Below are 18,621 nucleotides of genomic sequence, written 5' to 3'. Positions count from 1 at the left end.
TTTCGTGTTTTGTTAAAAAAGTTGTCAGTTAAATTATTTTTAAACATTTCATAACTACCAACTAATTTTGTATATAATGAAATAGTTTTATTTTTTTTATGAAATAACCGCCAATATTTCTGTAAGATAAAATAAGTTTGAAGCCAATGTTTTTCATTTTTGAAAAGATATTTAAGTCGAAAATCAATTTTTACTGACTTTTATTATTTTTTTTTGTTAGGTTTTTATTTTTTGTTAAAAAAAAACTGTCAATTCGATTTTTCTCAAAATTTTACTGAATGTCGAAAACAATATTTCTTATAACATAAAATTAGTTGGAAGCCATAACACCAAAGTTTTGAACAAATATTTGTGTCGAAAATTATTTTTGACCAACTTTGAGTAATGTTTTTTTTTAGTTTTTATTTTGTATAAAAAAAACTGTCAACATTTTATCAGATGTTAAAAACATTATTATTCCTTACCATTTGGTATCGAGTTAAAATATATAATATAAAATTCAAGTCTCTAGGGTTATTGGTTCGTTAGATATTTGGGGTTAACTTAAATGTTGACCTTTGTTTAAAATTGCCATGGTATAAAAACCACCAACGCAATTTTGTTCATAGTCCTTTCATTAAAGACATCTCTCTTTTATTTCGACTCTAGGGACCTTGTAACGTCAAGAAATGTCAAAATTTTCAATTTGACAATTTGGACCCAATACAATAAATTATTATTCTCTTTTAAGAGCTATAATACTGCATTGTTTAGTGGGATAAGTTAGCATTGGGCAAGTTCAGAAAACATAAGGGACTTCATCAGCAGTCAACTGCATTCTTTTAACATACATTTTGACCGAGGCAAATATTCAGTTTTTCAAGTGTCATAAACTTCAAACTCGGAACTTTACTCCAGATGATCTTGCAAAAACTACCAAAAACATAATTGTCAACAAAAAACTCCTCAGACAAGGTCCAATTCAATCTCGACTTTTTTTGAATTTTGAGTGAATATTACTTATTACCTTTTCAATTTGTCAAGGAAGCCTTTTACATAAAACATCAAAAAGAAATATGCAGAAAATAAATAAATCACGATGTTATTTTAGCTTGAAAAATGAAAAATTACGATTAGTTGTTATTTTGACATATGTAAGTGAAACTGACTTGATAGTTTGGGAGATTTTTCTTGACTTATGTACTTTCCAGTCCGTAGTACCCGTAACGTGATGGGAAGTGCGTTTGACTGTCATGCAAGAGGTCTTGGGTTCGATCCCTGCCTATGCCATCTAAAGTTTTTTTTCATGGGTACTTCCTTTTGCGAGGAATTGACAAATTACTGTTTTTTTCTTTCTACTTTTTTGTTTATTTCTTTTTACTTTTCAGTCAACTTTGACAGCTGGCCAATCAGATGCTAGAAGCTTGCCTTACTTTCAAGTCACTTAAGTCGTCAGAACCAGCATCGTCGGTCGCTTAAAAAACTGGTTTGTACTTCACTATTGACCTAAAAACATTTAGATATGTACGAGTACATAAATTTCAGATTAGAAATTCTTTGTGGTGATTTGGTTATACCCAAATTGTTAAAACCATAATGTGCTTCAAATGTTTTATATGACAGAACTACTTATTAGGTGGACTATACTTTTTTAATTGTTCGTTAAGTTTAGTATTTTTTTAATTTATGGTTTATTGATCATTTCTTTCCTCAAACATTTTATTGATACAAATTAAAAGAAACCGTTGACATTTTTGGACTTCAAACACTTATTCATAATAGGTCTGTTGCAGATATTTCTCGAACTTAAAGTTGGTCAAATTTCAAGTTTTTGAGGAGTGGATATGAAATGCTCTCAGAGAGAACGCAAACTTTAAGAATCTCTGAAACGATTTTTGCACCATTTTGCAGGTGTTTGGACTATGACTAGTTTTTTTTTCTCAAATATCACTACAATTTTCAATAAATATTGACAATACTACAAATTTCTTCTTCAGTAACAGTTTTAAAAAAAAATTTAAGTTTTATGAAAATTATTTAATTAATTAAAGGAAATAGAAAATATTATCAATATTCACATTTACCAAAACTAAAATGAAAAAAAAAAAAGAATTACTTGGGCTACCCTTGGTTAATAGTTTTTTTTTTCTGTCATTACTTTCCGAATTTGACAGCCAGCCCAGAAATCGGCGGAAGAAATTTCTCGGACTAAGGGGGCAGTTAGGCGCCAGTTAAAGCTATCATTGAAATTGAAACGAATCGTTCCACTGATTTGTGTCAGTTTCACACAATTTAAATGACAGATTTTTGTCAGTAAAAGTTTTTTGGTGGATTTCAATCAGGACATTTTTTTCAATGACAGAAACTGAAATGATGGCTATAAACGACCTGTCAAGAAAATTCTAATTTTTATTTTCAATGATGAAAACCAATGATAGCTTTAACTGGCGCCTAAATCTGGCAAAAAGGGGAAATGTTTTACTTCTCGTGCACGCTCTCTTTTGTAAGATAAAATAACTAAAACTTTCAATAAGAAACTGTTTGAAACTAGATGTGGAACACACTGAATATCATTGCATACTTGCATGTGAATATATGCTCATGCATTTCAAAAGTGAGCACAGTTTTTTTAAACCTGCAGGACTTCATGACGGTTTAAGACCGATTTAAGACCTTTCCTAAAAGTTTTTCATGTAAATTTCAAGTGACATTTTTTCTTGTCGCCAAACTTATTTTCACTCCTTCCTCAATTTCTGTTTTGTAAATTTAGTTTTGTTTGGAAATATTAACTTAACTTAGTAGATTTTTTTAATTTGCACAAATAAATTTGTTGTAATGACAGATTTTATTCCTGAGAAAACGGGCAGGTTCGGGCGACATAAGGGACTTGAAAGTAAGGCAAGTTTCTAGCATCTGATTGGCCAGCTTCCAAAAAATTGCCTTCCAATTAAGGCAACTTTATTGGAAACTTGACTGGAAAGTTAGTCAAAAAAAATATCCCTAACTATCAAGTTAAGTCAACTTATGTCAGAATGACAATCGATCATATTTTTTTAATTAACTGAAAGTTGAACTTCATTCCTCTACGATTTGTTTAATGTTTTGGTTTTTTCTGTACGGTAAACTGAAGGTAGAAGTTAGGGAAGTAAAGTTCTGAGTTTTAAGTTTATGACAATTGAAAAACAAAGTAGTTGTACGTAGTTGCAGAACTTACCCAAAATTAAAAAAATAGATGATCTCAATCTCTATCAAGCCGAGTATATTTAAATAAAATTACCTTTTCAAGTAAATAAAGTTATTTACTTTTGACAGCATATAATTTTCTTAATAAATGAAAAAGAGATTTATATAATTATTACAATAATATAAAGTATCTTTATTTTTGAAATAAATAAGTGGTAAGTTTTATCACGAACCCTGAAAAAAAATTACAATAGTTATACATATTACACAAATGGTCCGGCGAAGTAGATTTTTCTCTGTCTAGGCAAGGGTTTTGTACTCAGTCCAGAGCTGTCAATAAACTTATCGAAGCTAGCAGTTTTCTTCCTGAAGCAAGGTGTTGTTTCGGTTATAATAGGGAATTCCTCACTCACTGTCTTTGGTGATCCTGGCTGCTCATTTAGTGGATTAAGCGATTCGTTGTCATTTGATTTGATTTCATCAGGACTCCCAGGTAAGGAGAACTCTTCATCCAGATTATATTCGACTCCTTGAAGTCTTATAAGAACATCTTTTTTCTTATCAATCATATTCGCATCATTAGCAGCACAAATTACATCCGGATGATTGGAAGAGGACTTTCCATATTCAGCGTCCAAATTATACCAGTCAAACTCAGCTTGAATGGGAAGATGTTTTTCTGGTACTACAGGACTTGAATTCAATGAAGACTTAATCAATGGTGATTGAGATTTATGTGGAGGGGTCGAGATATGAGGCACTTCAATGGGAGCACTATTAATGCTTTTTGTGGGTGTCGTTGGAAATGAACAAGACATTCGTTTATTTATTTCGGCTAAAATGTTCGGAACGTGTTTTCGTTTGAATTGACGTGGGGAGCGTTGTGATTTTGAAATCACTTCATCGTGGCGGGATTTTATGGGGTAGTTAATTTTTGGGTGTGTAGGTTTTGTTGTTATGGTTGCAGCGAATGTTGAAAGCTTGGGAATGTTTGCGAAAATCTGCTCAATTTCATCAGTCTTCGGGGATTGTTTATCGCTAGGCAGACTTTCGAGATCTACTGTATTTTCAAAATGTAACTCCTTGTGTACATCTGCGACAACTTGGACAAATGTTGAAGCTGCGTTAACCTCGGAGATCGAGCAATAGTCCGGTTCCGATGAAACTGACTTATCATCGGGGGTTTCAAATATCTTGGATTCATTTAATTCGTTGACCTTAAATGCTTTTGGGAATTTTAATAGGTTTGCCGGTTTTGGAGGTAGAGCAGGTGGTTGCTTTGGATGTTTAGTTTCAAGGCTTATCCGATCATCGGGACTGAGTTTTGACTCCATGTCCACATACAGGTTGGAAGAGTTGTTTTCACTTCCAATCGGTTCGTATTCATTGCTGTATATACTCTCATAGTTAAGAATGTTGTCCTTGATTTGATCAGCAATTATAGGTTTATTTGGTGAAGAAAGTTGCAAGGTTACATCCAGGCTGAGGTGTTCGTGATCATTGCTGTTTCTGGGAACATGAGCCATACTGTTTTTTGTTGAAAAGTGCACTCTTTTACGAGAAATACTTCCTGTATTTCCTTGTTCACTAGAACTTTTATTGCTGATGACATCGAACGGTTTAAGTTGACAATCATTGTTAGGCTCCTCCATTGACTGTTGCAGTAGGATCTGATTGACGCACTCCAGCACTGGATTTACAGCAACATTAGAGCCATACATATTGGTTTTTACACCTTGGTCATCTTCTCCATCACTAGCACTGGCATACCAATTATCGGTTGACAACTCGAACTTGTGTTTGGGAGGAGTTTCTAGGAAGTCTTTTGATCTACTTAAAGAATTAGTTTTGCTACTATAAGGCGACAATTCAATCTTAGCTGATGAAATTTTAATATCCTCAGCGGCGGCGGTGGTGGCGACAGCGGTGGTGTTGAAAGATACATTTTCTTCTTCAACTCCCGACGAGAGGCTTTGTGTTTTTCGATAAGAGCTATTATCGTATTCACTATCATGGTCACCTTCGATTGAAGACACCCTTTTAACACCATGTAGCTTATCAATTATACTGGAATATATATTGATTTTTTCGTACCTTTTCTGACTATCGTCGCAGCTTATTGTGCTTGCATTTTCAGCTAAGCTATCGAAGTTATCATCTATGTTCATAGAACGGGAATGCATGTAATCTCGAAATGTGCCAAATGTTCTTTTACTAGTGTAGCGAACACATCGTCGGGCACCATAAAACGAAGATGAGACTGTGTCATCACTTGAAGAGCCATTATCACTTGTGGGATGATCTAGAAGAAAATATGAGAAACTGTATTTTACATTTTAAGCTAAGTTATTAGATTTTTAATGTGATAAATTCTCATCATAGAAAGACCATTTATTCTCGCCTTCCAAATCCATAACCAAAAGTTTACCTTAATTCATAAGCTTAAGTTTAAACTCACCATTTAACAATATTCCATCTTTAATAGTTTGGCTCCAATTATCTTTCGTTTCTATAGCGTAAAACTTTTTCCTACAAGTGTTACATTGCAAAGCTTCTAAGACAAAGCATTCGTCTTTCGTAACCGCAATTTCATTTAATTTCTTTCGCAAAACCCGATTTAGACATAGTAAACGGCATATTTCCGTGTCACTCTTCAATATTCGTTGATTGATAAGTTTTTTGTCTACTTTTAATTTTGATTCCATACGAATCAATGATTTAATAATGAGCGAAAGTTCCTCATTGCGACGTTGTTTTTCGATGGCCAACTCATTTTGTAGACGCTGATTTTGTTTGTCCAGGAATGTTACCAATTGTTGGAGTTTGCATCGATCAACGCATTCTGCACTTCTCCCCGAAGTGGGGGAGTAGAAGTGTCTTCGTTCCGTTTCGGGACTATCATAAGATGATGAATAAGAAGGGTCATTTGATTTGATTGACTGAATAGATATCTGAAAAAGAGAATTACAAAGCTTAATTCGTGATAGTTTTGAAAAATGTAATGTAAGAAATATGTACATATATATATTTTTGGTGATGAGTATGGATATATCTATGAACATAAGCATGCATCAACAATTTTAAATTAGCTGGACTCAAATACAACTTATAGAACATTGCTCAATCTGATGAAGTTTTAATATCGTTAAGCCTAGATTGTTCAATCTTACATACGTCGTAATATATTTGAGGAATTGAGATTAAAAGTAATGTAATCTTAAAAGTAAAAGATATTGAACTGATACCGGATAAAGCGTACAACATTCGTGTTGTGCGGATAAAAGTAGAATCTGTGTAGGTAATTGGAAATACGCTAGATTTCGGGTTTTATGGTATATGAATTAATGAGCATCCCTAGAAGTATGGATATTACGGTAAAATTGTGTGGGAGGATAAAATGTAACTGTACAAAACATGGAGTAACAAAAAACATGCAAATTTTATCTAGGTCAAAAATAATCTTATCTCAGGTAAACTATCATTTTACCGCATATTGGGGCATTATTGAAATATTGAATGTTACAAGAATGAATGTTAAAAGAAGAGATCCTGTTGGAACACTTTTTGTCACAATAAGAAAAGTCCGTGCAAAAAAGTCAGGATAAAGCACAGAACTCTGAGGAATCGGCTAAGGTGATTTTTTAAATATGACTAATCAAAATGAACGAATTTGATCTATATAAGATGATGGTCTCATTAATAGCTAAAAAGCTGTGACAGCAATAATATGATATAGAGCTACCAGAAGATTACACGAAACGACTGCGACACTTTCTAAGTTACCTTTTTTAGTTAAAAAAGCATTCTAAACGACATTCTATAAAAAGACAAGAAAAGTGATGTTGTTAAAACACAACCAATTTGATACTTTTATTAAGATATTATATAGGAACCAATTTATAATTTCACCATGGCAACAATGAATTTTGACAATTCTAATCTGAATTTGTTGAATCATCCTATACTGACGGAAAGCTCGTAACAGCCAATTTGACTGGCAAAAATGTGATAGTCATTTATCACCTTAGCCGATTTCTCACAGCAATTTGTTGACAAAAAAGTTTACAGAGTTCCTCTTAAACATCAAAGAACCTGACCTTGAAAGCAAGTACATAGTCCTTAGCTTTTGAGCTTATGAATGCAATTTCCATTTTTTATAAAATTAATAATTTTGGCCTTATACATTGTATTAGGCTTGTAGTTCATTAGATTAACATGACATATAGGATTATTTTCGTATGCAAAATTTTGAGTCTTTGTCATTTTTCGTAATGATACCTTGCATTTTATTCGGAGTAATTATTTATTGTTAACAAATTAAGTTTCTTATATTAAATTAAAAAAATAAAAACAATAAATTGAACTTACCATTTCGTTAGTATTTCCCTCCAGTTTCAAACGAAACAAGACTATAATTACTACATAATATTTATATACACGTTTTGTTTATTTGTGTCTTCGATTGGGATTGTTCTTTTTCTTTAAACTGCTGTCTACCTGTAATATTTTCTAGACAATTAAATTCATGTTAACAATTCGTTTTTTTTTTAAGTTTTTTAATAAAATTTTGATCAAAAATAGAAAAATATCAACACCTGAAATGAAAACATTTTTTGAAACAAAATTGTGTAAATGAATTTGTTGGATAGAGCAGAAAATTACTTCAATCTGCAGTTTTAGAAATGAATCGTAAAGTTTTTCTAAAAACGAAGAATAAACTTATAATAAAGGGTATTTTTTTAAAGTTATATAACTTTGTAATGGAATACAACGAAGATTATTTGTTTAAATTGACATGAAGTTTTCTTTATTTGAAAGCATTATAACTTAAATATAATTTCACGGTTACCAATCACTTCTTTTACTTAATCAATTGTGGCTTAAGCTGTTTGAGATGCTGTGCTGACTTTTTGAATCCACTGCACCTAAGGTTTGCTCTTTTTTAAACAATTGTTAACTATTACTTATGTAAACAAAATTTGTATAAAATTGTTGGAATTTGTTAGATTCATTAAGGCACGACAATTGCTAGAAATTGTTGATCTGTCAAACTACCAATATCAAAAACTAAAAAAGTATTGTTTTTAAATTAAACGCAAATTGAAAAATGTAATAATTGATAAAAAAAAAAAACAATACAATAGCCTTAAAAAGTATTTTGACAAACAAAATATCGTACATTTGTATTCAAATATTTTATTTGATCAGTTGACAAAATGCAAAAAAAAATTCATAGTAATGTTAACGCCATGAATTTTCAAAAGAACTTTATTAAATTAAATTCAATGTTATAGTTCTGCAATGAAATATGTGATGGAAAAAGTATTGTGACAAAATATATTATGAGGAAAAAAAATAAACAAAAACTAAGGAATAATTTATATGAAATTTCCGTTGACTTTCTGCAATTGGCATGGTATAGATTTGACCAAATTGTGAAGAGTTTGTGGAGAAATTTAATTTCAAAGGCTTTCGACCTCAGCAATTGTCTTTTTGCGCGTTCTTGTTAAGCATGGACTCCTTTTTCGTTTTCTTTATATGGGCCCACACATTGTCTATTATGTTTAAGTCGGGGCTTTGAGGTGGCCAATCTAGTGTATTTACACCCACTTTATTTAGGTGCGTTGTTTTGCTGCAAAATAAACGACTGTCCAATCAATTTATTACGAGAACTAAAAGTGTGGTTATTTACAATATCGAAATATTGTTGTTTGTTAATCATTTCATCGATTGCTAGCAAGTCTCCGGTGCCATTAAAGCAAACACATCCCCAACACATGACGGTGCCACCACCTTTAGGTACTCGTTTACACACAGGTGCTACTTTGCTTCACATTTTCCTAGGGATCTTGCGAAAAGTTTGCTTTTTTGGTCCGCGGTACTCAAACCAGCTTTCATCAGTCCACAATACTTTTTGTCAAAATAATTAAGGCTTGTTCACAAAAACTTTGACAAAGACTGCAATTACAGACGTTTAAGCTTATTTTTTTGGGATATTTGGGGTATTGTTCTGTCCATGTACATACATAAGTAGCAAAGTCAGTCCTTCGAACGATTTCTTAGTTCTGTTCTGAATTTTCAATTGCATACTCCTTTTTTATTTCAATCGCTACAGATTTTAGGGTGTCAGCACATTTTCTTTAAACTTTCTGACTATCAAATGGTCATTTTTCTTGGAAGTCTTGTCTGGTCGCCCTGAACGTGGAACATTTCGCGTGGATTAATTTTTTTTGTCTTTTTATTTATTTGGTAATAGATGGTTTGACGAGGAACTTTATATAGTTTGCTTAACTTTTCCACCGAAATAACAGCATAATACTTGGTCAACATCTCAATTCTTAAATTTTGGCTACCTTACGACGTCTTAACAATTATTATTAAGTAATTGTTTGTAAATGCCATCGAAGTTAATAAATTTTAATAAAAAGAGACAATGTAAATAGGAAATCTCAACTCTGATAGCATGCGACACGAAAGGAACTGCAAAGATTACGATGTAATAAATCATAATACTTTTTCCAGTTAGTAATGGCTCATTCTATTCATTAAAAGGGTCCCAAAAAGAATGCATGAGAAAAATAAAATATTTCTGGTTTTTACCGTTGCCTAGGTGCTTTGTTTTTGGGTTTGAGTAGAAAAAGATTCCCATTACATTTTTCAGTTTACCATATCAAGTGGTCTTGAATAACAAATAGTATTGTCAAAATACTTTTTTACATAATTGTATGTTTTTAAAACATATCCTGTTATAACTATTTTTTTAAGCAATCAACGAAAAACAGTTCAATTCCATTCAATTCAATTCAAAATTATATGATAAATTACTTCTAAGTTCATTATTTTTTCCCAAGCCACAAACAACAGTTACCTACTTGTTAGTAAAATCATTCACTTTGACAGTTTAACACTTTCAAATCATATACAAATCGTAACTATTTGACATTTTATCAATGAGTTTAGGAACGATTTAAAGACGTCAATGGCTGCATTCAATCTCGTTTTGGATAGGGTATCTTGGATACGTGGATTTTTTAGATACCTTGTTAAAAGAGTTGGATAGCTGTATTGAGATAGCTGCCAAAAAATAAAAACAACATTTAGCTGTTGTAAGATAAAACATTTAATGGACAATTCGACTGATTTGTCGGACTATGATGAATTCATAGGTGCGTAACAATTTAATAAATAAGAGATAAATTTAATCTGTTATCTATGTTAAATTTCCTCTTAGTTCAATTTGAATTTTATACGATTAATAATTTACTTGCGAAATCTCGGAGACAAATAGCTTCTGCATAGTCTATTATGTACAGGACATCCTCGAATACAACTTGAACTAAGATTTTGTATCTTTTTTTTACCAACAAATACAAAAATCTGAAATTCTTTTTTAAGTTTCTTGAAATTCAACCATCAGCTGTTTTGTCAGATACCTATTTGCCACAGAAATTCTTGAATACCTTTGGATTCCTTTTGTGACATCTCAGCTGTTTTTGATCAGCTGTTATTTTTTACGTGCAACACTAACAAAAAGGAATCCGGATACACTTTGTGTCTGAGATTGAACACAGCCAATCTTAACGTTTGAGAACGCCCATAGTTAAGGATTGTTAAAAATAGTTGACAATAGTTACTAAAGCAAAACACCCCTGCAAATCATGGCTAATCATCAACTTATCGCTCTATATCGGTTACCATTGACAATAACGTTGGAGCCAGCTCTGTTTTATAAGATGTACAACAAATACTACAGTTTTGTTTATTGACGCATCAATTGAACTAAAAGTGAGCTTCATCACGAAATCTAATTCGTGCGAGGTGTATTGCGAACAGAACCATCGTTTTCAAAATAAATTTGTTCAATTTAGAAGCGTTGTTCAGGCGGAGGTCTATAATAGTACGTAATATATAATGGGTTTTTGTAATTTCCCATTAACGCCGTTAAGATATCATTGCATTTGAAGCAGTATTTTTAAGCTCAAACATTTATTTTATCTTTTTGTTAATAAGTTTCATTATTTAAAAATGTTTTTGTTTCTTCGGCTTTGATGATCAATCAGTTGGTTATTTTGTATTCTTAAAAGAATTTAATTGAAGCACAAAATATAAACAAATTGAGTATTTTGTTCAACTTTAAAAAGTTTTAGCTTTCTTGTTTTGTATTTCTGTTTTATTAAAACTCATTCCATTAACAATTTTAAACTTAAGGAATCAACCTGCATTTTTCGTATATGAATATTAAAAGATATTTACACACTTCAATACACAGATTAAGAAAAGGAACTAAAAAACATTCCGTTGTACCTACATATTAAATGTATAGCTGATATTTTAATAAAAACTATATATTACTTTATTTAAAGAAATTTGCAGTATCCAACAAAATAGTTTGTTCGAGTATTATACTTAGTTGTTATATTAATCATATTTTTTTTACAAATTTCCCCTATCCATTTCTAGAACAAAATCAAAATTCCTGATACAAATGACAAAATTAGTCTGCATTAGGCATTTTTATAATATTATGTTTAAACTGTTCTCCAAGGTGATGCATTATTTATCTTATCTTGATAATTTAATCTATAAAGTATATATTTAGAATTTATCAGATTATCTGCAATTTCCGTACTGCCATTTTTAGATATGAAATCTTTTGAAGTGTTTTGTGATATCTACAATTTGAAAATAGTTTAGACGTAGCTGCTAAAATGTTATTTCAGCTTTTTTATTAAAAGTGACACCTATTGTTTCTAAGATAAATAAAACAGATATATTTCAGCTAATGAAACAAAAAGATACATACATACATTATTTTTTAAATAGAGCCCTGACACCTACCTGAATGATTGAACGTATGTGAAAAGATTAGATGAAATACATAAAAGATTAAAATAATAACAAAAAAGTCATTTTGCAACAAACAACGAAAAGGAGTAAGGCAATTTATGCATTTTTGATGCAGAAGTAACAATTCATTTTGATAGCATTTGTAAGATATTTTATAATATGTTAATACCTAAGCTAATCTTAGTTTCACCTTTGATTTGAAATAAATTATAATGACATTCATTGACTTATTATATATTATACTTTTATTTGTAAAATTTGACCCTATTAAACACCTATAATCCTCAAAATCGAATACAAAACATAATTTTTAAATAATTTTCTGTTCCTAAACCAATGAAACCAAAATCAACAGGATTCGACTACGCAATACATTTTTTTTTTTTTCTAAAAAAGTTTAACACAATTATTATTAATGAATAAGTTTACTTTTACGACCAAATAATTTGCACATAGTTCTTTATTTAGCCAATAATATATTACCTTTGCAATAGCCTGATATTCACTTGTGAAAGAGTCAAATTTCTTTAAAATTGTAGAAAAAAACATTACTTGTAAATACTATCCTTGAAAGGACAGGAAATAGGCAGTTTTTTCCCTTAAACTTGGCAAATATTTTCGCGACCATTTAAAAAATTAAAAAATAAAGAAATCCTTTCATTTGACTTTAAATATCTATCTTTTTGTATTTAGTGTTTTATTACAAAAAATCATTAAAAAACCATTAATTTATATCACCATCGTTAAGTGCCTTAGTAAAGTGACAATTTGTTGTTCTTTTTTAGACAAAGTGCAGTACTGATAAGTTCCCATCCGTGCTCTTCTGTCGATTGTTCTAAAACTTCTACAACAAAAGTAGGAATGATGTTCGAAAGTTTTGTTAACTAGTGAAACGAAATTCACAAGTACATATAAAACTAGAACCAAAGGCTGCAAAGACGATAGTGGAAACATCATTGTGGAAGCGCAGTCAATGCTGAGGATATGATAGGACCACTTCTGCAGACTGTATAACGGCGGCGATGAACCGAATTCCACTTTCAGGCAGAATGATCCATTCAACATAGACGACGAAAGCCAACAATCCCGTCCTCCCGACTTAGACAAAGTAGAATAAAATAGAATAGAATAGAATAGATATGACTTTATTTATATACAAAATTCAGTTATACAATAAATAATTAGAAGTCTTTTAAGACCTAGTTATAAAACCGTAGGTTCGATTGACAAAATATGAATTCTGATAGCAAAAACAAACAAAACAATAAAGATAAAAAGTAATATTAAATGTATTAATAAAATTAAATTACTGGAAATAACTTTTAAACAAGTTTATATCAAACAATTTTTTTTTAATTTCAATGAAAAGATATTGCAAAAATAAAAATAAAAAAAAAACAAATAAATTTAAATGCACTGGAAGAATTAAAAGCTCTCTGTCAGAATTCTTTATTTTGTAAGCCATTGCGCATTGGAGGAATTTATAAAGTCTATCCCAGCCTTTTGCTTCATAAAGGGATTGGATTACTTCTTCAGCTTTAAATTAGTTCTTCCCAAAAATGTCCCGACGTATTTCTTGGATAATTGGACAATATCCTCAAAAGTGTCCGATATTCTCTCTCGCATGGGTGTAGACGAAGTAAAGATTGTTATATCTAAGCTAAAGTCTAACAAAGCTACTGAAGTGGATAGCTTGAATGCCGAGCTCTTTAAAGCATCTGGAGATAAGTTGTTTAGGAGCATGCACCAACTTATCTCTAAGATATGGTCGGAAGAAAGCATACCAGATGAATGGAACATGAGTATTGTTTGCCTGAAAAAGGAGACCCTCTAAACTGCACCAACTATAGAGGACTATAGAGGCTCCGCCGAAATGCGGCCAAAACAATGTACATGCTGTAGTGAAGAAAGAACATGCAACAACGACCGACTTCTTGGTCAAAACGTCTCCACCGACAAACGTATCTTTGAGGTAGTAAAGGACTTCGTCTACGTAGGCTCCGCTGTAAACGCAGAAAACAACACCAGCGCTGGGATCAAACAAAAAACAACTCTTGCTAACCACTGTTTCTTTGGGTTATGAAAGCAATTGAGTGATAAAGTCATCTCTCGAAAGACCCAAGTGTTGCTATATAAGACCCTTATCATCCCCGTTCTGCTTTACAGTGCAGAAGATTGGACTATGACAAAAGCGGATGAAAGCACCTTGGGTTGTTTCGATAGAAAAGTTATTCATGTGATCTACGGTCCCGTATGCCTCGAAAGGGAGTGGAGGAGAAGATGGAATGACGAGCTATACGGGCTGTACAGCTACGTAGACTTAGCCAGAAGGGTAAAAGTCCAACGACTAAAATGGCTTGGTCACGTAGAGCGCATGGAAACCAATGCTCCGGTGCGAAAAGTCTTCGAATGCACACCCACAAGACAGCGCAGAAGAGGAAGACCGCGGATCCGGTGGCGCTCACAAGTGGAAAGTGACCTCACACAACTTGGAGCGCGGCACTGGAGACATCTAGCTAGGGACTGAGCTGTATGGAGAAGTTTGTTGGGTGAGGCCCTAGTTCACACAGGACTGTAGTTCAACAAAATATCAATAACAATATTTTGTATGGGATAAGAACATCAATCATAACAATCATTATCCTTTAACACTTCAGTCCAAAACCATTTCTTATAAGTTCTTTGTTGTTTTGGTAGGTTTGCGTATTTTTTTTTAAAATAAAAAGGTAACATAAATATATTGTATATGAAAAAATAAGTTTAATTTCAATACATGAGGTATTGAAACACTGAAATTGTTCAAATGAATTGAATTAAGTTAAATAAACTTTTACAGACGGAAAAGTCGGTGATATTCGATTTGAATATCAAAAATATGATAGTCAATTACCACCTTAGCCGATTTCACCATTGTTTTTGTTCCAGACATTTGTATTCAAAAGTCATTTTTGACAATTTTGACAATATTTTTTGCAAGTTTGTTATTAAAAAAACGGAATAAATTCTCAATACCTTCATCTATTCTTGAAATATTCGAATGGAACACTAGTTTTTGCCAATTTTGCGTAGTAAATCTTTAATTTATATTCCAAGGACCTTGAAACTTCGCGAAATGTCACCATTTTCAATTTTACAATTTAGACCGATTACAATAACTTGCTATGGGTCATTTTTGTACACTTCAGAAAATAGTTATGTACCTATGTAGCTTATAGCAAGCGTCAAACTACAAAAACTGTAAAAGATATCTACACAAAATACTAAGAAAAATATAATTGACAGATTTTTTGCAATAAATAAAACACTACAAAAATGCCCATGTATCTCAAGTAATTCCATAGATTATCATAAGCATACTTTTCATTTTTTAAATGACATCTTTTTGACTTATTGCAGAAAAATGTCAGGTGCAAGTTTTAAAGAGTGGGTCACATATCACTCAGCCTATTTTTTATTTCCAGAGTGGGATTGGATTATTATTAGCTGCAATTACAGCAGTTTGTAGTGTGAATGCACTAGTGTTTTTAAAGGCACGCACTTTCACAGATTTTTGAGGATGATATATGTGAAAGTATCTTTAAATGTTCCTTTGGATTGATCAAGCATAATGTGATAATATGGTGTAGTCTATGAAAATCACTCAAACTAAATACAACAACATAAAAAAAGACACTTCACTTTCGTTAAAAATGCACAATTCTTGGTGCCCTTAAAACCTATTTTTAAAAACGGCACTCCGTCAATGGTTTGATGCATCTGTACTGTATCTATGACTACGCACACAACCTTAGCAACTGACTCACTTTTTCGCAGAAAGGTCGTTTAGTATACTTCTCCTACCTTCTTTGATTGCATTTTTCTGTATTTTGATCTGACTTCTCAATAAAACATTTTCTAGATCAATTTTTCAAATCAACCTTCAACATTAATATTTTAAAATACGCTGCCAACATCATCACTTGTATTTGTTTTTTTTTTGACATTTCTTATCAAAACACTTTAACAGACATTTCTGGCACAAGTGTTTCAGGCAGAAAGCCTGAACCAAAACATACAAATGGTCAAACGTCAAATCATCGCTTCTGGTTTCGTTATTGTGCTTTGTTTTTGCTTTGCATTCAAAATAAAGAAAACTTCCACCAAACAGGAAACTGTGAGAAATTCAAGAATCAAGTCACAATCGCCCTTTTTCGGACTCGATATGTTACCTGACACAATTATTTATTTCTTTTAATCAACACATAAAAAGTATGTCACATTACTTTCACAGGTAGGTGATGGTCACTATCAATTCTTGAATTCATTTACCCATTTACTAAATATACTCAAACACAGAATAATGCAGTCGGGTAGGTATAAATATGGTAACACAAAATTTTCTTAAAATAAAACAATAATGTTGGTTAAAACAATTTCACTGACTGAACGATTAAAAACACAATCTTCAATAAAATAAATAAAATAGAACAAAAGAACAGCGCAGCACAGGTAAAATATCCGTTGAGTCAACACTTATTTTATTTTTTACTTTATACGTCAAATTTGTTCGTTTGATTGAACTATTTTTCTCTTTACTCATTTACCAAAAACAAAAATAAAACACTTTCTTGAACTTTGTATTGTTTGAATAAGAAACTGGTTTTTGCACAAATCTTAAATGTAGGTAGTAGATATGGAAGGTGCACTAGGTATAGTAAAATACAAGGTATCGGGGAAATAAGAAAATTTTCTAGATTTGGTAGAGTTGGCATGTTTATAGGAAAATTATTTAAATACAAAATATATTAGAAACCAAACAGCAATGCTTTATAAAGTCTACCAATTCAAAATTTGTAGTTGAAATGTGTGTTTATTAAAATTAATGAAACATATTTTCTTTCTCTGTTTCTTAAGATTGTTTATATTTTGTAAATATCTTTTGATTTATAATTGGCAGGTATATTTTGGATTAGATTAGTGTAGTATGTACTAGCGACAAATTTAAATTTTCTATGTCAACAGAAGTTAACTCTGATGTCTCTCGAACGTAGCTAATAGCTCATTGGGAAACTGGTAATAAATATTTACGAAAATCGATGAAAAATAGTCCACCAGGTAGAAGAAAATCACAATACCATCACGAGCACCAACTTGCAGCTTGTACCACACACCCGCACTAACTGACTTAAACTGACTGAAATGTCGATCTTCGTTCGGTTCGATGGTTTACGTTCAGACTCAGTGACATGCAGTGTTCACATTAACCAATTTAACTGACAAATGTAGTCGAGTTATTGTTTGATTTTATTTTTGTATTTGAATGTTGGTAACAAGAATTTAGACAGTTGATGATTGTGCAACATCGTAGAATGTAGAATCTGAAAGCGGTCTTAGATGTTATGTTTTGTTTAGAATTTTCTTTGGATGAGTAATGTTCTACACAGGTTGAACAAAATTCCGGTTGTGTTAGGACGTGTTAAGACATATTACTCATTGGTTTTAAAATTTTAGGGGCTAATATTCCCAATAACGTTTTTCTGTTACGGATTTTGTGTTATACAATTTTCTTGCCATAGAAAGTTCATTATAATTGATATTTAGAATATTGATCTTTTATTAAATTACGGATTTTGTGTTATACAATTGTCTCACCATAGAAAGTTCATTGTAATTGATATTTAGAATATTGATCTTTTATTAAATTATGTTATGAAGTTTTGAACACAATATTTGTTACCAAACATACCTGAAAACTCTGCTTAAATTTGGGGCATCGATTACATTTATTTATTCAGTTTATCTCAGACAAGATCCAGACTTTTAAAATTAAAACTTAACAGAACATTAAAGCTTAGTGTACACGATTGCCAGGTCTGACAATCATTGCCAGATCTGCAAACGTCTGACAATGTGTGACAATGAGATGACAATGAGCTGAACATTTTAATTTGTGTGTACACGGTTTGCATATATCTACAAACATCTGCAAATCTATTGCCAAATATTTGTCTGACAATCTCGACAAACTAATTTGGCCAAATAGCTAGCAATAGATTTGCAAACATTTGTATTTTCTGCCAACCGTGTACACACCAAATCAAATTTTGGATCTGCAAATTTATTTTCAGCTCATTGTCACTAGGGATGCAAACGATACATCGATTTTTTGATGGCGACCTCTTGCCATAATAAGTTTTCAGGCGACGGTGACCGTGTAAATGCCTCAACCGTAATGGGCTGTACATGTTCAGCACTCTCATTTTCAATATAAGCATCCATATCTGAAAATAAATGTTAACGTTTTTATACAAAAAAAAAACTTAAAATTTACCTTGTAGTTTTCTCCAAATTTGTCTGCCAATGAATAAATTTGCAAATGTTCCTCAAACAGCATCTGCAAATTTATTCATTGTCAGACGTTTGCAGAAACGTCAGAAAATGAAAAAAATTTGGTGATCTCCCAATGAATTTTGTGTACACACGATTGCCACATCTGCAAATTCATTTGTCTTCAAAATGATTGATGAACAAAATTTTTCTGCAAATCAATTTGGTGTGTACACGGTTGTCAGCTTGCGTGTACACGATTGCCAGAAATCTACAAATTAATTGGCAGATATTTGTCTGCAAATT

General features: G+C 31.7%; 1 protein-coding gene across 8 annotated transcripts; it reads right to left on the bottom strand.

The window, feature by feature from the left end:
- Positions 1–3,322: 3,322 nt before the first annotated feature.
- LOC129949555 (uncharacterized) lies at positions 3,323–17,247 on the bottom strand. Of its 8 annotated transcripts, none has more exons than XM_056061087.1 (4): positions 17,124–17,247; positions 7,531–7,659; positions 5,621–6,113; positions 3,323–5,464 (listed from the first exon to the last, which is right to left on the bottom strand). In XM_056061087.1, the coding sequence occupies exons 2-4, from the start codon at positions 7,531–7,533 to the stop codon at positions 3,426–3,428; spliced, it is 2,535 nt and encodes an 844-aa protein (XP_055917062.1). In that variant the 5' UTR covers positions 7,534–7,659; positions 17,124–17,247; the 3' UTR covers positions 3,323–3,425. The 8 variants fall into 8 exon arrangements, with proteins under 8 accessions (XP_055917062.1, XP_055917061.1, XP_055917063.1 ...); XM_056061086.1 differs by having other exon boundaries at positions 17,077–17,187; XM_056061088.1 differs by having other exon boundaries at positions 7,531–7,671; positions 17,124–17,174.
- Positions 17,248–18,621: the final 1,374 nt, after the last annotated feature.

This window comes from Eupeodes corollae, chromosome 3 (assembly GCF_945859685.1).
Source record: "Eupeodes corollae chromosome 3, idEupCoro1.1, whole genome shotgun sequence".
NCBI lineage: Eukaryota > Metazoa > Arthropoda > Insecta > Diptera > Syrphidae > Eupeodes > Eupeodes corollae.
This window is presented reverse-complemented; position numbering and strand designations above follow the sequence as displayed.